Source organism: Triticum aestivum, chromosome 1B, assembly GCF_018294505.1.
Source record: "Triticum aestivum cultivar Chinese Spring chromosome 1B, IWGSC CS RefSeq v2.1, whole genome shotgun sequence".
NCBI classification, from domain to species: Eukaryota; Viridiplantae; Streptophyta; class Magnoliopsida; order Poales; family Poaceae; genus Triticum; species Triticum aestivum.
The window spans coordinates 458427935-458450681 of NC_057795.1; the positions used below are offsets into that span (position 1 = coordinate 458427935).

The window sequence follows — 22747 nt, forward strand, 5'->3', positions numbered from 1 at the left end:
CGATGGTAACATGAACACGGGATTTTACCCAGCTTCGGGCTCTCTTGATGAGATAATACCCTACATGCTGCTTGATTGACTTTAATGAATATAGGGGTTACAAGAGTTGATCTGCCCCGAGATCATATGCTGTGGTCTAAACCCTAGAGGTATGATGAGTAATGTCATAATAATCTATCGACTAGTCTGGCCTCGGTTTATATAATGTACCAGAGGCCTAGGATAATAAGAGTCCTAGCCGAATACGCCGGTGGGGAGGAGTCCTTCTCTTGATCACCAAGTCTTGTGGAATCTTCCTTGTATGCGGCAGCTGTCCGAACTGGCCCATGAGTATACGGCCATGGGGGTCCTCGGCCCAATCTAACTGATCGGATGACGACGTGGTGAGTACCCCCTAGTCCAGGACACCGTCAATCGCGAGGCTTCTTCGTTTTTGTTGATCCGCCCCTGTCGGCATTTGTTTTCTTTTGTTCTTTCTCTGTCGTTTCTTTTGGGCGTGACTGTGCTGCTTCCGCCCCAACACCTATTCATATATGGTTCGGTTGGTTGCTTTGTATACAAAGCGGGGGGAAACCCTTTTCCGATAAGAGAATGACATCCGAATTAGTCATTTGAAATATCATTCACAACGTCATTAAGAAACATTCATGTCTCGATACAAAAAGAAAACAAGATGGTCAAGAACAATGAAGGGTCAACAATAAGTTAGTTAACCAAAAGAAGCTTGCATACACATTCTTAGTCCAACAATACCGGATAGGGATCTGAGATAACTGCACATGCACACACACAGGACCCTTCAAAAGATACATTTTACGAGGTAGTTTTCTCAAAAGAATAAAGTACTGAGCTGACCTAAGAGTTTTACTATTCCACGGGCGAATGCATTTCTGAGGAATTTTCTTTGACATTAAATGATTGTCATGCTTATTCGTAGGGCATGTTCACAAACTCGAGTGCCTTTTGCTTCACATGGTCGATTCTTTCTTCATCGCCCTGAGACTTCTCATATCGCAGGTATTTCTTGAACAAGAACTGCAAATGATGAGCATGGTATGAAAATTAAACTAATATCAATGCAAGGAACACCCTAATAAAGACTTTGCTGAAAATGAGTACACGAAAATTTGTGAATGGCAAATATCAGGTAGGTTAGAGTCCTCAGTCAAACAAATAGTTGATATTTCCAGACAATAATTCAGGATATCCCACAGGGGAAAGTGAATAGAAATCAGTAAGAGATGCATATGCAGGAAAGAGGACAGATTTAGTAAAGAGAGATAGAGTTCACGCTTGAGCTCAATCCAACAAACTGAACCATACACTGAATTACAACCTTGCCATCTTAGCTATACGATTTAAGCTCCATCGAGCGAAAAAATGAGACGAAAATGGGTGAAATAAGGATCAAGTGCGCTAAGAAGCAAGATGCATTACAAAAATAGATCTGTTTGAGTTTTGTGCATGTATAGGTTTTCATACTATTTATTCAATTGTACTCCCTCTGTGAAGACATTTTTTAGACTAGTTCAGCCTGAAAAACGTCTTATATTTTGGTTCAAAGGTAGTAGTAAGAGCAGGATACACAAAGAATGAGCCAAACCTTCATTTTTTTTGGAGGAAGACTAAGGGATATCACCCTTTCAAATAATGCCCGTATAATTTCCGTGTCACCAAGTCGAATTTCCTACAAAAGATCATTGCTTCAGTTAAATTGAAAAGGTTTTCGGGAGGATAACAAATACAGGACACAGTTTGCAAATGCAATATTACTTGATCAAGGTAAAGACTCCAAATATCTGTTCTTGTTGGATGATCCCATAGGATCAGCTCAAATCTGGTTCTCCCTTCCTCAGGCACCCCACACTTGAACTCCAGGATAGCGGTCTGTGTGAGAAACCTTATATGCTTGCGCTGTGGCAGACCTAGAAGCGCGCGGTTTACGACAAAGTTGATGTATTCAACGCCCTCACTTTGCTTGAGAGAAAATTGAATGCGGCGGAACCAGATCTACAATTACGTCATGCAAGTCATACATTTGCTCCAAATACAGACAACAAATTGACAAGCTAACCTTGTGTGAAGTCCTGAATCTTCTGGTCATTCTATCAAGAAGTTCATCTGCCAGTTGATGCTGTTGAGTCCTCTCATACATTCCAAGAAGAGCCAGGTGCACCTTCTTAGGATCACAATACTGCATGGCTCTTTGGAATATCTTCTTGACGGCATCCTTGTATATACCGACGACATATCAGTATCAACTAGGACAGCAGGAAGAAGGAAACATAATGTAGTGTCATTTGCAAGTTCCAACTTACCTCTCGTGGACTCCCATATTCATTTTCAAGGTTAAAGTAAGCTACCCATACATTGAGTTTCTCATCCTCTTCTCGAATGTTTATTGTTCTCAAAGCCCTAATGAACACGAGGGACACTTGAATTAAGATGACAGTTCATGGAACATGTTTGAAATAAGCAAAACTTTAGCAAAGAAAGCATATAACTAGATGTCTTTGCATAATAGAAGATTATTATGAATTGAACATTTTCATGGATTTTGTTCTTCAAGAACAGTAACTTCCTATCACCACTGGTTACTCGAAATAGAGTCGCCAAACAATGATACTTGTACGCACTACCTTTCAGCAACTGAACGTGCTTTTTCAGCATCCACGAGGTCAACCAAAAATTCCATATACTTTATCCAGACGAAGCTGCTATTTGGAGAGCTCCTAACCAACTTCTCGAATTCATCTGCAGTCTGCGGTATACCTTTCTGCAACGCCCTTTCCTCCAAGACACTGATTTCTGTTTCCCTGGGAAATAATAAATAAAAACAGGATGTAATTAATCAAGAGTCTACGATGCTACTGTTGAGGTACAACAAGGAGGATGCGATGTGTGAATATACCTTTGTTTTCTCTTTTTCACATTTGATTCGGTTCCATTAGCGATTTCCTGAACTTCCTGAACACCCTCTTGGCCAGAACCTTCGTGTTCGTCCAAGGAGACCTGGAGTGGCGGAACAGAAGCCATGGGTCCCGCGGCTCGGTTGATGTTGTCGATATCACGAGCTGGCGACTCGGCGAGCTGCTCCTAACGCCTTAGAGTGAGAGGGGCAGGTGTCGGGGTGGAGGTGTGGACGGGGGAGCAGGAGGCAGAAGCACACTGTCAGCTCGCCGCCGCCGTCTAGGTCACGAAGAGAAATAGAGGGATCGGTAGGAATCGAGTCCGGACGACTGGGGTTTATCGGGAAGCTAAGAGCATCTCCAGCGGTTCGGCCCCCCAGCGCCTGCCTAAAAAGAGCAGCCTGGAGATGAGCCGGCGCTAGTTCGGTCTCTGGGGTTCGGTTTGATCTCAGTCACACGCCCACGGTCGCCGCGGGTTCATCAAAGATCGTCTTTTCTATTTTTTGCAAACTCGGTGACTTTTGCGTGAACTCGGCCATTATTCGTCCAAATTTGTACAAAAACGTAAAACATGCGTGAACAAACTTAAAAACGAACTAAAACGCCTAGCCGGTGGTGCCACCATCGCCACCGCCGCCGTCTACATGCCGAGAAGCCTGTAGAAGCGGGTGTAGTCGCCGCCGCCGCCGTCGTCGTCGTCGCGTGCCTCGCCCGCGGCGTCCCTGCTGCACCCCTCACCCGGGTTACCGACAGCGCATGACGGCCCGGCCTCGACCTCGTCGTCACTGTCGACGACGATAACGCCGCCCTCCTCGGCGCGGCGATGCTCCTCGGCGCGGTTGCGGGCCTGGGTCTCCAGGTAAGCCCGACGCTGGCGGCGCATCTCCTTGCGGACGTAGTCCTCCCTCGCCCATCTGAGGGCGGACTCGTCGTCGAGGGTCACCATGCCGGCGTGCTCCGGCTTCACGGGGGCTGCGGCCGGCTCGGGTTTCGGCCGGACAAGGCGAAGGGAGCGCCTCGTCGGTGCCGTCACAGGCGACGGCTCGTTGATGACGAGGGCGCCACTCCGCGCGCGACGCCCGAGCGGTGTCTCCTCCGGCTCCGGCTTGACGGGGTGGATGGCCGACGAGCCGGAGCCCGATGAGGAGGACGACCCGGCTCCATTCGCCGCGGTATCCAGGAACTACCGCGGCAGCGAGAGAAGGAGGGGCGCGCCGGGTACTCCAGCCGCGGCACATTGCCGGTCTCGATGTGGTCGAGGACGGCGTCAAGTGTGCGGCCGGGGACGCCCCACCACTCGCGCCGCCCTTCGGAGTTGAGGTGGCCGCGGGGGATGATGCCGTTGACGGAGGCGATCTGCTCGTCGCAGCGGGCCTGGAAGTACAGCGTCCACAGCATTTCGCTGTCGGGCGCGTACCTCGGCTCGTTCCGCTGCTCCTCCGTCAACGAGGAGCGGATGCGGGCAGTCTCCGCCCGCCGCGCGGCTCCTTCGGGGATGGGCGGCACTGGGACACCGCCGGCGCTCAGCCTCCACGCCACCGGCACGCACATGTCGGGGGGCGCCGGGTACTCGGCCTCGTACAGAAGGCGCGCCTCCAGCTCCTGGAGGTGTCGGCGGCCGTTGCCGTTTACCGCTGCGCCGTCTCCTGGGTATCTCTCGGCCATTTTGCTCGTTGGCGGTGGAAGCAGGGGGGAGAGCTCATCGGCGGGAAGAAGGCTTGCGCGGGAGGGGAGAGCGGGAGGGTGTGGCGCTCACCGGTGGGAAGGGCGCCTTTTATAGCCAAAGCGGGGGTGACGGTGGGCGGCATGCGGCCGGACGCGTGGTGCATGCGAGCGGACGCGCGTCGGTGGCGTCTTCACTGCCCCACCCATGAGGCATCAATGGAGGCTGACCGGCGCGGCAGCCTTCACATTGATATCCACGGGAACCGAGGCGATGTGGTCGACGAAGCGGCCGTCTCGCTGACTCGGCGGGCCCGCGGCTGCTTCATGCCAGAACGCTCACCCCGGGGCCCCCGAGCGCCACCCGGCGCGTCGGTTTCGCCGTGGGTCCGCCGACGCTGATTTCGGCCCAAGCCGGCGAAAAACGGGCTCCTGGGGGCGCGGCTGGGCCGTTTTTTCGGCGTCGGCGAAAAAATATCGCCTGGGGAGGCCCTTCTGGGGGCGTGGCTGGAGATACTCTAAGATTGTTACGCTTAGCGGTAACGTGTCGGAAATATACCTGTCCATTGGCTACCCGACCCGACCCGACCCGGCCTGAAAAAGCCTGAACCAGCCCGGCCTGGTCTTGCCCGCGGGACAGGCCTGGGCCTAGGTTTTGAGCCGGAAGGCCGGACCTGCCATGTTTGTCATTTAATTAAGAGGCCTAGCCTGAGGCCCGACGGGCGTTTACAGTGATGGGCCAGCTTGGGCTTGATTTTTAGGCCCGACGCCCGGGCCGGGCCTGGGCCTGAGTTTTTTTTGCTTTGGGCTCGGTTAGGCCGGGCCCGAGGGATGGCGAGGTATAATCGGAAATAAAATATAATAGGGAAATGTTATTCAGTGAACATAAGACTTCTAGCAAATTTCAGCGAACGCATTGACTGTTGCTCATAAAGGCTTGAGGAGGAGATGGGTTGGACGAAAAAAATGAGCCAAGCAGGCTTCCTAGTGTTTCCGGTGCTCGATCAGTGTCTCTGCCCCTTCACTGATTCCCCTCTGCTCCCTCTCCGGCTCTCCTGATCTAAACTCGCCGCCAGCCGCCTCCTGCCTGCCCCCTTAGTCCATGCCTCTCCAACCACTCGTCGTCACCGCCTCCCACTTGTCTCTGTGCCCCGCCCTATCACGCTCTTCTCTACGTGCTGCTTCCGCGCCCGCGCGTTCCACTGCACCCAGCCGCTCGGTCCTGTCCGCGGCGATCAACGGTGTGCATGCATAACCTAGTGAGGCGTGCACCCCGCCCTGCACTGCATCAGCAGCCAGCCTGTGGCCACCAGCTATGTACCGGCCAGCCCTCCCACCGTCCCATGATTAAGCACACCACACATGTACGGGTATCTATCAACATTCCCCAATTCCCTCCCAGTAAAAAAAACATTTTCTAATTTTTCCAGTTTCTGATTCAAACCCTATATATTGATCCATTCATTTTCTGTTGTTCAGTTATGATTTATACTAATGCAGAGATTGGTATCAGGTTGCGACAAGTAGCGCACTGCATGCGCACCACTTTTCTCAATCTGGAAGTTTTCTCTTTTTCCATACATTCATTTATTTAATACATTTTATCTCTTCAACCATGCGTCCAAATCTCGAGTCGTTTTCACCATTGGATTCCTCGCGTCAAGATCTTCAAAATTAGATACCATGTTGATAGGTTTTGACGAAACTTTTTTTCACGAAAAAACCCAAGAAAAAAACGAGCCGGGAGCACGTGTTTTTTCCTTTTCGAAAGAGGCACGACCGTGCCTCTCACAAAAGCACAACCGTGTCTTGCAAGTAAACAAAACCGTGTATCTTGCAGGAGAAAAAAAACAAAAAATGTTGTGCCTCTCGCGGAAGCAAAACTGTGCCTCTCATGAAAGGAAAGAAATAGAAAACATTTTCTTTCGTTTCCGAGAGGCACGACCATGCCTCTCGCGGAAGCAAAACTGTGCCTCTTGCGGAAGGAAAAAAACATAAAACACGTTTTTTCTGTTTTCAAGAGGCATGGCGGTGACTCTCGCAACAATAAATCTGTGCCTCTAGCGAAAGCAAAACCGTGCCTCTGGCGAAAGTAAAAAAGAGAAATCGCATTTTTTTCGTTTCCAAGAGGCATAGTCATGCCTCTCGCGAAAGCAAAAACTGTGCCTCCCGTGAAATAAAAAAACACGTTTTCCATGAGAATTATTTTTTTTGATTTCTTTTGTCCAAAAGATAAGAAGACCGGTGAAAAACCAGCAAGTCGAAAAAAACTCGGAAAAGGAAGAAAATGCCTGCAAAAAAAATAAAAAAATTAAAGTGTGGAGGGAACGCCCAGAGCGCGACACGTGGCGGCGACTGAGAGTGGGCCAAGTGGCGCTCGCAGCCCAACCCCGAGCAATCGTTGGGAGCGCTCCCAAGGAGCACTTGTCAATTTGTTAGTATCCTGAGACGGGGCTTTGCTTCACAGGGCGGACCTACAGGGTGGGTTGCGGCCCATAGAGGCTTGAGGAGGAGATGGGTTGGATGAAAAAATGGGCCGAGTAGGCTGCCTAGTGTGCCCGGCGCCCGGTCACGGTCTCTGCCCCTTCGTAGATTCCCTATGCTCCCTCTCCGGCTCTCCCGATCTGAAGTTGCCGCCAGCCACCTCCTGCCTGCCCCCTTGGTCCGTGCCGCCATCCACTCGCTGTTGCCGCCTCCCACTTGTCTCCGTGCCCTGCCCCACCACGCTCTTCCCCATGCGCTGCCTCCGCGCCCGCGCGCTCCACTGCTCCCAGCCGCCCGGTCCTGTCCGCGGCGGTTGGCGATGTGCAGGCGTGACCGAGTGAGGCATGCACCCCGACCTGCACTACATCAACAACCAGCCTGCGGGCACTAGCTACCGGCCAACCCTCCCACCGTCCCACGACTAAGCACACCACATAGGTACGGGTATCTATCAACATTCCCCAATTTTCCTCCCCACAAAAAAAACTTTCCCCAAATTTCCCATTTTCTCATTCAAACCCTATATATTGATTCATTCATTTTCTGCTATTCAGTTATGACTCATACTAATGCATGTATTAGGTTGCGACAAGTGGCGCACTGTATGCGCGCCATTGGATTTTTCGTGTCGAGATCTTCAAAACTAGATTTCATGTTGATAGGTTGTGATGAACTTTTTTTTCACGAAAGAAACCGGACGAAAAAACCTAGTCGGGAGCATGTTTTTTCCCTTTCTGAAAGAGGCACGGTCGTGCCTCTCGTGAAAGCACAACCGTGCCTCTCAAGTAAGCAAAACCGTCCCTCTCATGGAAGCAAAACCGTGCCTCTGGTCGAAGGAGAAAAATAGAAAACACATTTTTTTTCGTTTCCAAGAGGCACGACCGTGCCTCTTGCGAAAGAAACGCGTTTTTTTTTGTTTTCGAGAGGCACAACCGTGCCTCTCGCAGAAAGAAAACTGTGCCTCTCGCGGAAAGAAAATCGTGCCTCTCGTAGAAGGAAAAAACAGAAAACATGTTTATTCCCATTTCCGAGAGGCATGGTCATGCCTCTCGCGAAAGCAAAAACATGCCTCTCGCGAAAAGAAACCGCATTTTTTCACGCAAGAAAATGTTATTTTTTTGCAAAAGATAAGGAAGACCGGTGAAATGCCAGGAAAAAACCATTTGAAAAGCCGAAAATGCATGCGAAAAAATAGAAAACAAAATCCAGAGGGAACGCCCAGAGCGCGACAAGTGACGACGGCTGAAAGTGGACCAAGTGGCACTCTCAGCCCAACCCCGAGCGATTGTTGGGAGCGCTCCCATGGAGCACTCGTCAAATATTTAATCTCCTAAGACGAGGCTTTGCTTCACAGGGCAGACCTACAGGGTGGGTTGCAGCCCATAGAGGCTTGAGGAGGAGATGGGTGATGGCAGCTTGAACTACATTGGTATTTTCCCAAAGAGAAAGGGATGATGCAGCACAGCAGCGGTAGGTATTTCCCTCAGTGATGAAACCAAGGTTATCGAACCAGTAGGAGAACCAAGCAACACCACGTAAACAACACCTGCACACAAATAACAAATACTCGCAACTCGACATAAGAGAGGGGTTGTCAATTCCTCACGGGTAAAAGGATAGATAATTTTGTAGTAGTTTGGATAAATAGATCTCGTGGGAACGCGAGATAAAATAAATAACAAAAAATTGCAGCAAGGTATTTTTGGATTTTTGAAAATATAGATCTGAAAATAAAAGTAAAGAAAAATAGATCGCAAAGGCAAATATGTTGAGAAGAGACCCGGGGGTCGTAGGTTTCACTAGTGGCTTCTCTCGAGAAAAATAACAAACGGTGGGTGAACAAATTACTGTTGAGCAATTGATAAAACTTCAAATAATCATGACGATATGCGGGCAATGATCATTATATAGGCATCATGTACAAGATTAGTAGACCGACTCATGTCTGCATCTACTACTATTACTTCACACATCGATCGCTATCCAGCATGCATCTAGTGTATTAAGTTCATGGAGAAACGGAGTAATGAAATAAGAACGATGACATGATATAGACAAGATCTATCTATGTAGAGATAGACCCCATCGTTTTATCCTTAGTAGCAATGATACATACATGTCGATTCCCTTTCTATCACTGGGATCAAGCACCGTAAGATCGAACCCACTACAAAGCACCTCTTCCCATTGCAAGATAAATAGATCAAGTTGGCCAAACAAAACCCAAATATCGGAGAAGAAATACGAGGTTATAAGCAATGACGCATATAAGAGATCAAAGAAACTCAAATAACTTTCATGGATATAAAAATATAGATCGGATCATAAACTCAAAGTTCATCGGATCCCAACAAACACACTGCAAAAAGAGTTACATCATATGGATCTCCAAGAGACCATTGTATTGGGAATCAAATGAGAGAGAGGAAGCCATCTAGCTACTAACTACGGATCCGAAGGTCTACAAGGAACTACTCACACATCATCGGAGAGGCGCCAATGGACATGATGAACCCCTCTGTGATGGTGTCTAGATTGGATCTGGTGGTTCTGGACTCTGCGGTGGCTGGAACAAAATTTTGTCGACTCCCCTAAGGTTTCCGGAATATTGGGGTATTTATAGAGCAAAGAAGCGGTCTGGGGGGCACCCGAGGTTGGCACAACCCACCAGGCGCTGCCTTGGCCCATTTGGTGTCTTCTGGTCCATAAAAATTCTCCATGAAGTTTTGTTGCATTTGGACTCCGTCTATTATTGATTTCCTGCGATGTAAAAAACATGCAAAAACAACAACTGGCACTATGTCAATAGGTTAGTACCAAAAAATGATATAAATGGACTATAAAATGATTATAAAACATCCAAGATTGATAATATAACATCATGAAACAATAAAAAAATTATAAATACGTTGGAGACGTATCAATGGGTTGGACGAAAAATATGAGCCCAGCAGGCTGCCTAGTGTTCCCGGCGCTAGGTCACTGTCTCTGCCCCTTCGTTGATTCCCCCCTATGCTCCCTTTCCGGCTCTCCCAATCTGAACTTGCCGTCAGCCGCCTCCTGCATGCCCCCTTGGTCCGCACCGCCCTCCACTCACCGTCGCCGCCTCCCACTTGTCTCCGTGCCCCGCCTAGCTGCGCTCTTCCCCACGCGCTGCTTCCGCGCCCGCGTGCTCCACTGCTCCCAGCCGTCCGGTCCTGTCCACGGTGGACGGTGGTGTGCGTGTGTGACCGAGTGAAGCATGCACCCCGACCTGCACTACATCAACAACCAGCCTGCGGGCACCAGCTACCGACCAGCCCTCCCACAGTACCACGACTAAGCACACCACACAGGTACGGGTATCTATCAATGTTCCCCAATTTTCCTCCCCACAAAAAAACATTCCCCAAATTTCCCAGTTTCTCATCCAAACCCTATATATTGATCCATTCATTTTTTGCTATTCATTTACGATTCATAGTAATGCAGAGACTGGTATCAGGTTGCGACAAGAGGCGCACTGTATGTGCGCCACTTGTCGCAATCTGGAAGTTTTCTCTTTTTTGTACAACCATTTATTCAAAACGGTTTATCTCTTAAATCGTGCGTCCAAATCTCGAGCTGATTTCACCATTGGATTCTTCGTGTCGAGATCTTCAAAACTATATTTCATGTTGATAGGTTGTGACGAACTTTTTATTCACGAAAGAAATCATACGAAAAAACCTAGCCGGGACCATGCTTTTCCTTTTCGAAGAGGCACGACCGTTCCTCTCGCGAAAGCTCAACCGTGGCTCTCAAGTAAGCAAAACCGTGCCTCTCACGGAAGGAAAAAAAAGCAAAAAACACATTTTTCCCATTCCCGAGAAGCGCGGCCATGCCTCTCATGGAAGCAAAACCATGCCTCTTGTTGAAGGAGAAAAAACAGAAAACACATTTTTTTTGGTTTTCGAGAGGCATGGTCGTGCCTCTTGCGGAAGCAAAACCATGCGTCTCGCGGAAGAAAAAAAAAGAAAACATATTTTTTCCGTCTTCGAGAGGCACGGTTGTGCCTCTCACGGAAGCAAAACCGTGCCTCTCATGGAAAGAAAACCGTCCCTCTGACGGAAGGAAAAAACATAGAAAACGCATTTATTCCCATTTCCGAGAGGCATGGTGATGCCTCTCGTGAAAAAAACGCATTTTTCCATGCAAGAAAATGTTATTTGATTTTTTTGTCCAAAAGATAACGAAGACCTGTGAAATGCCAGAAAGCCGGAAAAAACCGTTTAAAAAGCCAAAAACACGTGCAAAAAATAGAAAACAAAATCTGTAGGGAACGCCCACAGCACGACAAGTGACGGCGGCTAAGAGTGGGCCAAGTGGCACTCTCAGCCCAACCCCGAGCGATCGTTGGGAGCGCTCCCATGGAGCGTTCGTCAACTATTTAGTCTCCGGAGATGGGGCTTTGCTTCACAGGGCGGACCTACAGGGCGGGTTGCGGCCCATAGAGGCTTGAGGAGGAGATGGGTTGGACGAAAAAATGAGCCCAACAGGCTGCCTAGTGTTCCCGGCGCCCATTCACAACCTCTGCCCCTTCGCTGATCCCGCTTTGCTCCCTCTCCGGCTGCCCCAATCTGAACTCGCCACCAGCCGCCTCCCGCCTACCCCTTGGTCTGTGCCTCGCCAGCCACTTGTTGTCGTTGCCTCCCACTTGTCTTTGTGCCCCGCCCCGCCGCGCTCTTCCCCACACGCTGCTTTCGTGCCCCACCCGCGTGCTCCACTGCACCCATCCGCCCAGTCATGTCCGCGGCGTTCGGAAGTGTGCAGGCATGACTGAGTGAGGCATGCATCCCGCCCGTACTACATCAGCAGCCAGCCTGCTGCCACTAGGTACCGGCCAGCCCTCCCACCGTCCCACGACTAAGCACACCACACAGGTACGGATATCTATCAACATTCCCCCAATTTTTCCTCCCCGCAAAAAAACATTCCTCAATTTTCCCAGTTTCTAATTCAAACCCTATATGTTGATCCATTCATTTTCTACTGTTCAGTTACTATGTTTAGAATAATAGGAGGGCCAACGTCCCCCAGTTCTATTATTTAATAATGAAACCAGAGTTTCAGGTGTCAAACATCATGCAAATCAAGTTCATGAAAGAAAGGAAAATGACCAAAGAACCTAGCTATTACAGAGCAACCGGCTCAGTCTGCTCAAGCTGGGATCTCCGGGACGGCGAGATTGTCTTGCTTGGTCTCCTCTGTCTGCTGTGAGATCTTCATCTTCCATATTCCAACGGGAGCAACACCAGGGCGTCTGATATTTTTTGTCAGATGGGCAGGGGAGCGCGGAAGGTCCAGCGCGTCACAGGACTCAGCAGCGTGTGCTTGCAAATGAAACTGCCCAGACCCCTGGGTGGAGACGACGGCGTGGTTCCATTTGATGGAGTTGACATCCTTCCCAAGGTTAGCTTGCTAAGAAGTACTTGGCTAAAAACACCCTCAGTGTTTTTGTCAAGTTCGACTTCCCCGCTGTGAGCTGGAAGGAGTGTTTAGAATCAAGGAAACTCTTGTCATGAATTCCTCCATCTTTAGTCGAGATGTGTCCTTGAGAAGAATCAGCCATCTCCTCAAGAGCCCCAATATCACGTTCCAGATCTGTTTCAAATCAATCCACATTACATTCTTAAAGATACAGGAATTTCTATGTTTCCAGATAGCTTATAATGCACATGCACAAACAGAATTTAGAGCAGTGTGCTTCTTATTGGCTATCCAAAATTTTGCAATGGAAAGGTAATCAGATCCCAGGGTACAAGAGAAGAAATCTGAGATAGAATTCCATATTTGCTTTGCCACAACACAGTCAAAAAATAAGTGTTGTATAGACTCTCTCTTAGAACAATAAACACATTCATGAGATTTTTTCAATGCCTCTTTTGGGGAGGTTATCTCTGGTCACCAACTTTTTGTGAGAGAGAAGCCACAGAAAAACTTGGACTCTAGGGGGGATTTTGATAGACCAAACTGATGGAATGTAAATTGGTTGTACACCTCTAAAGTTAAATATACTATACAAAGACCCAGTTGTGTACTCCCGTTTGGATTCATGTTGCCAAATCAGGGAGTCATCACTACTTGTGTAATGTGTGCTAGTAATAATTTGCTCAAGGCAGTACCAGCTCTCCATCATGGTAGGGGTAAACATCCTTCTAAAGGACAATTTAAATAGTGCTTTGGTCCCAGATCTTATCAAGGGTTTCACCATGCTGATGGCAGATGACATAAAGAGTCCAAAACTGGACAGATAAAGGTGAGGTACCTGTCGGTGTCAAAACCGGCGGATCTTGGGTAGGGGGTCCCGAATTGTGCGTCTAAGGCTAATGGTAACAGGAGGCGGGGGACATGATGTTTACCCAGGTTCGGGCCCTCTCGATGGAGGTAATACCCTACTTCCTGCTTGATTGATCTTGATGATATGAGTATTACAAGAGTTGATCTACCATGAGATCGTAGAGGCTAAACCTAGAAGCTAGCCTATGATTATCGTTGTTGTTGTCCTACGTACTAAACCCTCCGGTTTATATAGACACCGGAGGAGGCTAGGGTTACACAGAGTCGGTTACAGAGAAGGAGATATACATATCCGAATTGCCAAGCTTGCCTTCCATGCAAAGGAGAGTCCCATCCGGACACGGGACGAAGTCTTCAATCTTGTATCTTCATAGTCCAACAGTCCGGCCAAAGTATATAGTTCGGCTGTCCGAGGACCCCTTAATCCCGGACTCCCTCAGTAGCACCTGAACCAGGCTTCAATGATGTTGAGTCCGGCGCGCAGATTGTCTTCGGCATTGCAAGGCGGCTTCCTTTTCCAAATACTCCATAGAAGATTTTGAACATGAGAGTCGTGTCCGGCTTTGCAAAACAAATTCCACATACCACCGTAGAGAGAACAATATTCCACAAATCTAATCTACTGACAACTTTTCATAGCGCGACATCACTCCACGGTCCAGTCATTTATTCGAACTGTTTTTCACAACCAGCTACTGCACATATTGCGAGGCGGTTTCCTTGACATGTCTTGTCGAAGCAAAGATCGTGATGTAGGGCGGAACCCTATGGGGCCTATCTTTCATGTTTGGAGTGGATCCTACGGAGAAACACGAAGAATGCGCAGAAGAACACAAGGGAAAACACGGGGAGGAATGAGAGAAATCACTCAACCGACAAGTAATTGATCACACAAGGGCTAGATCACCGAACACATAAGGTAGCACAAGATTCAAAATCAACAAAGGGAAGATACAAGAGTAACCGTTCTTCTCCGTGAGGAGGTCTTGATTGTCTTCTCCGGATGGAGGCCTTGAATCCGAATGGATCTTCTTCGAAGAGGCACGGTCCCTCACCTGGAGTAGATCCGGTACGGATGAGCTATGCTCTATCTCAAGATGAGCTATCACAACGCTAACCCTAGCTAGGAGGTGGGAGAGGTCTATTTATCGTCTAAGTGAATGAAAGGGTAAGTGGCTTTGGCCCAACACACGGGCGGACGCACAGGCGTCGGACGTCCGACAGGTGCCAGTCGTCCGGAGGCTCGCGGGGGTCCGGACGTCCGTAGGTCTTCAGATGTCCATAGATATCGTTCTGTTGCCTGATGCACGGACGTCCGGTCTTCGTTAGATATCCATAGTTTTGGTTCTTATGGGGAAGTCTTGGATGTCTGGAGGTGGCCGGTCGTCCGGAGCCTGGGAGTCGTCAGACGTCCGGTCCTGGTCGGACGTCCGGCCGCTGTAGCATGCGTTGGCCTGGTTTCCTTGGGCTGGCGTGACCTTCAGGGGTCGGGCGTCCGGGCTGGACCGGTCGTCCGGTGGCTGTAGCTTCGGGCAGCTCTTCTTCTTGGTCCTTGCGCTTGGTGTCCTTGCTAGCTCGTCCGTTGGGTGTGGTGGCTCCGTGGCTTTCCTCCAAGTACCTGATTATGCATAGGACACACGTTGGAGGTAGTAGCCATGTCTCGCATGTAGAAAGTGAAGGTTTGGAGAGGAGCAAGTTCACCTTGTGTCCAATGGCGTTTGTTCGAGGTCTCGTCATATGTCCACTTGGGGTTTCGAGAGTAGTCGGAGTGGACATGGGGATGAACTTGGGATGCTCCGCATCATCTCCCCCCCCCCTTGGGAAAGATCCGACATCGGATCGTGATCCTCATCACCATGGAAACGGTTGTCGTGGACGGACTTGTAGTTGGACATCGATGAAGGCATTGTGCAATCCAAGTAGTCCAAGGTGTCACCGGAGTGATAGACATGCAAAAAGAGCAAACACAAGCAACACTCAAAAATACAATGGTTAGCGCACACAAAGTGTCCATCATGCAAGAATGAGTCCGTGCGGTAAGACTGGTCATGACAAAGCGCATGAAGCTTATCAAGATGATCTAGAATGATATGTAAAGCATTCATGTGAGAAAATTCATTTGTCGTATGCACAAAGGTGTGGTGAATGTGATCAATGCGACCATTGTGCAAAATGATGTCATAATGGGATGGTTTATCAAGAGCATGAACATGGTAATTGGTGTTCAATGTGATTATGTTGTCATGCAACTGTTGATGGGCAATATGATCATGATGTATGAATATGCCATCAAGGAAGATCACAACAAATTTGCTAAGGAAGTGCACAAGCTCAAATATCATGGATGACATGGGAATACAAGATGTAACAAGGCAATCATAATGTGAGTCAATCCATGCATAGGGTGCAAACTTGTGGTGAGTATGATAAGTCCATCGAGCATGACACGAGGAAGCACAATCAACAAATATGCAGGTTGTGGTACAAAAAGTCAAAGGAGTGTTGATGTACCAAAGCTCGATGTCGTCGCATGAGTGGAATTCCGAAGATGCATCCAATAAGTGCGAGCGCTCCTCAATGTTAAGGTCCATAGAGCCAATCTCCAATGTCGCTCCTCCGTTCATGAGATGTATCATGTAGACAACAAGAAGGAAACAACAATGAAAGAGTGACCCATCCAATATGCATATTTGAGGATGGATCAAAAGGAAGGAGTTCACCTTTATGAGAATGTCGAAAATGTTGTTGTCGCACATCATGTAGACCTTTGCATGACCAATATGGCTCATGATGGTACCGCCTTGTGAATCCTTCAAAATGAAAGAACATGACAAACACTCGGAAAAACAAATGAGGTTAGCGGAAATGCAAAACCTATCATTCATGTGGTAAGATACCCAACAAGTGTATGCATCATGCTCATCATAATAAAGTACAAGGAAGCATTTCATAGTATGGAGGCATATGATGTGAGAACAACCAAATACAATAGGCTCAATCAAACAAGCATGCATCACAAGTAAGGTGTCAAAGTCTTCAAGATCAATAAGCATAGTATGGTTGCACTCAATACAAGTGGATATGAGAGAGGCAACTAATGGAGACAAGAGACAATGATCATGACAAATCAAGTGAGAGGCATGAACATATATGTCATCAACCCAAGAAAGCGAGTAAGAGTGAACATGGGTGATGCAACATAGCAAGCAATCATAGCGATCAAGGCAAGCATGCTAGTAGTGCGAAGATGCAACATACTAGAAGGAATCATGGCAAGCATGTCATGTGTGCAAATAGCGGGCATGAATAATGCACATGACATATCACAAGCATGAAAGCAAGATATGTGAAAAATATCATCAATGTATTGGCGAGAGACCATATGAAAATAGCAATAGGACATCATGACTCTCCCAACACAACAAGCATCAATAGCATGGGGCACATGATAAACATGGCAAAAGCAACAAGGATCTCCACCAAGCATGCAAATACACATAGGAGTAACATAATGGTGAAGCATTGGTAGATGCAAGCAAGGGTCACAATTGCATGGCAAAAGCATAGGAGCAAGCATAACATGCAAAGTGAACACAATAGTATGGGCATAAGGTGATAAGTGGTAAATAGCCCATAGCCGTGTGAGAGCCAAGTAAAAGAGATGCGCGTGGTCCTTGCGCAAAGGGAACGATGGTAAGGATAGTCCACGGGATCCCAAGTCATCATTGCTCTCAAGAGCTCGTTTCGTCAACTCTTGGGATTGAGAGGTTGACGAGTATATGTGAGTACCTACACAAAACAAAGGCAAAGAAAAAATTGTGTGTGCATGGTATATGTACACATCATCCATCATGATGTGCACATGCATGTGTCGGTTAGCACAAAATATCCAATGCCCAAATAAATGAGATGCGTGGTATAGAAACATGTCATCCATCATGAGAGGTTTGTTATTATGTATGCCATAATGGAGACTCAAAGGATGTAATGCATCATGGGAAATATCTAGAGCATTGTTATTCATGGAATGCATATGGTGTACACTATCATGGGAAACATGCAAAGTATGGAATGCATCAAAATCTTCTAATATGTATAAGGAAACTATGGGGGTCTCCTCATGAGCATGAGTAGCAATATCACATGGAGAATATTGACAACATCCAAAACAAAGCATATTTGGTTCAATGTGATCATGGCATGGCATAGATGAATTGCACAAATCATGTAAAGGAAGCATGGCAATATCATCACATGAAAAACAAAAGCCAATGACCATCATCTCGTCATCTATGCCATAAGTGCAAATTGGATTTATTTTAATGGGGCATGCATAGTTACTATGTTGAGATTGAAATGATGCAATATGGGAGATCTCACCCATAGCATATGACAAGTTCAATGGGTTGTCGAACATGATGTGACCAAAAGAATTTTCACAAGATATCCTATGGAGCATGGCATCACAACTAGGTAACTCAACATGCTCAACATCATATTCATCATAAATAGGTAAGTCATAACATGAAGAAGTCGCACTAGCATGAAGCATGGGAATAGGTGGATCAACATCATGCAAGTAATCATTGGTAAGAGAGTCCACTAGTGGGACAAGAGAAGCACCATCACCTATGTTACCTTTGGAGTGTCGCTCATGTGTTGTAGGTGAGGTGTCCAAGATCCACTCGTTGTCATCTTCATCTTGATGGAACCATGTGGGGGTGCATCATCGTCCACCATGGCCATCGTCGTCTCCATTGAAGGGATGTACTCGTCGAGGATAGGCGTGTCATCATGTAGGAGACCTAGCACCAAAGAAGAAAACACACTAGGAGGAGAAGTTAAGTCGTTAGAAATCATAGTGGCCTCACTCACTCCCTCAAGGATGCTCTCACTCATATGGTTGGTGGAGTCACTCAAATGGCTCTCAACCTCACATAGGATGTGTGGCATGCTCTCATGTGTGGGGCTAGTGCTGGCCACACTCATCCTCTCATAGGAAATGCTCTCAATGTCACGTATGGTGGAGTCACTCATGTCAGTCATGTGATAGTGGCTCTCCTCACATGGCACCTGGGGCATCTCTTCATATGTGGGTGTCGGAGGGATTTAGGTGCAAATGTCTCCATGCGCAACTGAAAGGATCAAGAAGAGGTGTCTAGAGGGGGGGGTGATTAGACACTAGGTGCTAAAAGTAGCAGTTTTTAGATTCTTTAAGTTTAAGTGGAGTTTTAGCACAAGTTTAACAATCACAATACATATCAAGCAAGCATGCAAAGAGTATATGGGCAGCGAAAAGTAAAGCATGCAACTTGCAAGAATGTAAAGGGAAGGGATTGGAGGATTCAAACGCAATTGCAGACACATATGTTTTTGTCGTGGTTCCGATAGGTGGTGCTATCGTACATCCACGTTGATGGAGACTTCAACCCACGAAGGGTAGCGGCTGCGCGAGTCCACGGAGGGCTCCACCCACGAAGGGTCCACGAAGAAGCAACCTTGTCTATCTCACCATGGCCGTCGCCCACGAAGGACTTGCCTCACTAGCGGTAGATCTTCATGAAGTAGGCGATCTCCTTGCCCTTACAAACTCCTTGGTTTAACTCCCCAATCTTGTTGGAGGCTCCCAAGTGACAGCTAGCCAATCTAGGAGACACCACTCTCCAAGAAGTAAGAAATGGTGCATTGATGATGAACTCCTTGCTCTTGTGCTTCAAATGATAGTCCCCCCAACACTCAACTCTCTCTCACAGGATTTGGATTTGGTGGAAAGAAGATTTGAGTGTAAAGCAACTTGGGGAAGGCTAGAGATCAAGATTCATATGGTAGGAATGGAATATCTTGGTCTCAACACATGAGTAGGTGGTTCTCTCTCAGAAATGGTAAGTTGGAAGTGTAGGATTGTTTTGATGGCTCTCTCCACGAATGAAGAGGAGGTGGAGGGGTATATATAGCCTCCACACAAAATCTAACCGTTACACACAATTTACCAATCTCGGTGGGACTAAATCAACAAACTCGGTCAGACCGGTTTAGCAAACCTAGTGACCGTTAGGATTTTCGGTGGGACCGACATGCAACTCGGTAAGACCGATATGGTTAGGGTTAGGGCATAACGTAATCTTGGTGAGACCGATTACACAAACTCGGTGGGACCGGTTTTGGTAATAAGCTAACCAGAGAGTTGGTCAGGCAAACTCGATGAGACCGATTACACAAACTCGATGGGACCGATTTTGGTAATAAGCTAACCAGAGAGTTTGCATTGTAATCTCGGTAGTACCGATTGCTCAAACTTGGTGAGACCGATTTTGGTAATGGACATACACAGAGAGATTACAATGCCATCTCGGTGAGACCGGGATCCATATCGGTGAGACCGATTTGCCTAGGGTTTGCGGCAGTGGCTATGACATCTGAACTCGGTGGCGCCGGATAGAAAAAATCGGTGGGGCCGAGTTTGACTTTTGGTTTAGGTCATATGTGGATGTGGGAAAGTAGTTGAGGGTTTTGGAGCATATCACTAAGCACCCATGAAGCAAGAAACTCATTAAGCAACACCTCATCCCCTCTTGATAGTATTGGCTTTTCCTATAGACTCGATGTGATCTTGGATCACTAAAATAGAAAATGTAGAGTCTTGATCTTGAAGCTTGAGACAATCCTTTGTCCTTAGCATCTTGAAGGGGTTCCACATCCTTTAGTCCATGCCACTCCATTGTTGAACTTGTCTGAAACATACTAGGTAGAAGTGTTAGTCCAACAAGAGATATGTTGACATTAATTACCAAAATCACCCAGGGAGCACTTGTGCTTTCAATCTCCCCCTTTTTGGTAATTGATGACAACATACATCAAAGCTTTAGATAAAGGTATAGAGAATAGCAAGTAAAGCTTTGGAAAGACATTTAACAAGCATAGGCTCCCCCTACATGTATGCAATCATGTGAATATAGAAAATTGAAGCATGTGAAAGCATAACCATGACAGAGTAGGCAATGAGTTACATGTATCTTGTCCATATGCATCAGAGCAAAGAATATTAAAGAAAATACCTTCATGCTCATGAGTCCTTCTTGCAAACAATATGTACATCAGCAAGAATTCCTCATACACATGATTGTGATGCATATACTTACCTTGTAGTCTTGAGTTGGCTTAGGATGGAATGAACCTGCACAAACAAGGTTAGATAACACAGGTACATCCACTAACCAGGGCAAACAGAAGAAACCACAAGAATACCAAGACTGGGATGACATGAAGAGAGTGAGTACTAAGTACCACATTGGATTAGACATGTCCCCAAGAGTAAATATATGCAATGAATTTAAATGATTTCTTTCCCTTAGATGTCTTGCTCCCCCTGAATCTAGCATGGGATACTGGGAGAAGATAGGGAACGGAAAATCAAAGCACCAAGAAACAAATGAACAGAGCAGATGCAGATAAGCACATATGAACATGTCTTTCCCCTCAAGAAGACATGTGGCATCTCTCCTCTTGAACACCAAGCATCTAGGATCCTTGAAGATTACTCTCCCCTTGAGTATTCTCTCCCCCTAGAGATATGATAAAGTATTGATGTGATCTCTCTCTATAGATAAAGCTTTTGATGTGATCTCTCTCTCCCCCTTTGACATCAATTTCCAAGAAGGATCTTCTGGATTTGTTGTCACATGGGTTTGGTCCTTGAGTCACAAGTCAAAGCAGCAAGAAAAATGTGATGCTGGTAGAGGACAAGATTCATTGAGTGGAGTTGGATCAAAAGTAATGCAGGAATAAATGGCAAAATGTTTTTCCTATAGTGAAATCGGTGGCACCGAGTGGTGTGCTTCGGTTGCACCGAAAGGATTCGGTTGGACCGAAAGCTTCAAACCGGTGAGACCAAGTTCATCACAGAGAAAACACTTGTCATCTCAACTCACTAGACAAGTAAGATCTCACAAGGATTTGCAATGAATTGGATGCAGGGAATGCAGAATAAATAGAAAAGAAAAGAAATCTAGATGAATTTTTTTGAAAGGGGAAACAAATATGCAAGAGACAAATGCAAGAGCACAGAAAAGAGCACAAGAAAACTTCATCTAGAGATGGTTGGCGACAAAGTCACCTATATTAGAGTATATAGACTTAGGAGTCAAGTGAGATCACTTGATCATAGGTCATACTCATCGTTTAAGCTCAAAATGGGGTTACCATTTTTCGTTTAAGCTTCTTGATGTATTCACATCTTGTCGAGTTGCTTTGACTCATGTCTTGGAGTAAAGCTTCTCTAAGATGGAATAATATACCTTGGGTGGTGGTGTTGATCATGATCATGTAGTTGAACTTGTGGGTTGATCAAGGTTGATGTAGCTCATCAAGAGTTGGGAGCACCACTTGGAATTTGGGTTCATCTACCTACATGGGTTAGTTCTTGCAAGGAAGAGCACTTGTGTATCCAAAATGACAATCATGAAGCTTAACATAGAGTTTTTCAAAGGATATGTTTGAATGGTTCTGTGCTTCCTTGTCTTCAACCACCATTGTGTAGAGACTTGGTGATGTAGAGATTGCTCAAGATGTGAGTGAGTTGCAATATCTTAGACTTAGATTCATCCAAGCACCTACAAGGGTTAGATAACATGCAAGGTGCAAATATATCCAAGATGTAAAATCGTCATCATAAGAGAAATATCACGGATTAGTTATAAGCTCATGTCTTGCATGTATCCAATGGAGTTCCTACTCCAAGTTTGAAGCATCAATGATGTTCAATTCACCTCTTAACCTGCAATACACTTTCTTGTCAAGGGGTTTAGTGAATATATCCGCTAATTGCTTTTCGGTGCGAACATGCTTAAGATTAATGTCCCCTTTGGCAACATGATCTCGAATGAAATGATGACGAACTTTAATATGCTTAGTTCGAGAGTTTTGCACGGGATTGTGAGCAATCTTGATAGCACTTCCATTGTCACAAAGTAATGGAACATGTTTCACATATATCCCATAATCTTTAAGAGTTTGGGTCATCCAAAGTAATTGAGCACAACATGAACCAGCGGCAATGTATTCTGCTTCAGCGGTGGATAAGGATACCGAGTTTTGTTTCTTGGAAGACCAAGACACAAGAGATCTACCAAGGAATTGACAAGTACCCAAAGTGGACTTTCTATCAACCTTGTCTCCGGCATAGTCCGAGTCGGAGTAGCCAACAAGATTGAAAGAGGCCCACTTAGGATACCAAATGCCAAAATTTGACATATGAATTAAGTATCTCACTATCCTTTTCACGGCCTTAAGGTGACATTCTTTAGGTGTAGCTTGATATCGTGCACACATGCACACACTTAGCATGATATCAGGACGTGAAGCACATATATATAACA

General features: G+C 46.8%; 1 protein-coding gene across 1 annotated transcript; it reads right to left on the bottom strand.

Annotated features, from left to right (window-relative positions):
* Positions 1-728: 728 nt before the first annotated feature.
* LOC123092623 (rRNA biogenesis protein RRP5-like) lies at positions 729-3251 on the bottom strand. Its single transcript, XM_044514431.1, has 7 exons — positions 2912-3251; positions 2640-2816; positions 2319-2415; positions 2075-2230; positions 1774-2010; positions 1604-1687; positions 729-1035 (listed from the first exon to the last, which is right to left on the bottom strand). Exons 1-7 carry the CDS (start codon positions 3034-3036, stop codon positions 928-930), a joined length of 984 nt encoding a protein of 327 aa, XP_044370366.1. The 5' UTR covers positions 3037-3251; the 3' UTR covers positions 729-927.
* Positions 3252-22747: the final 19496 nt, after the last annotated feature.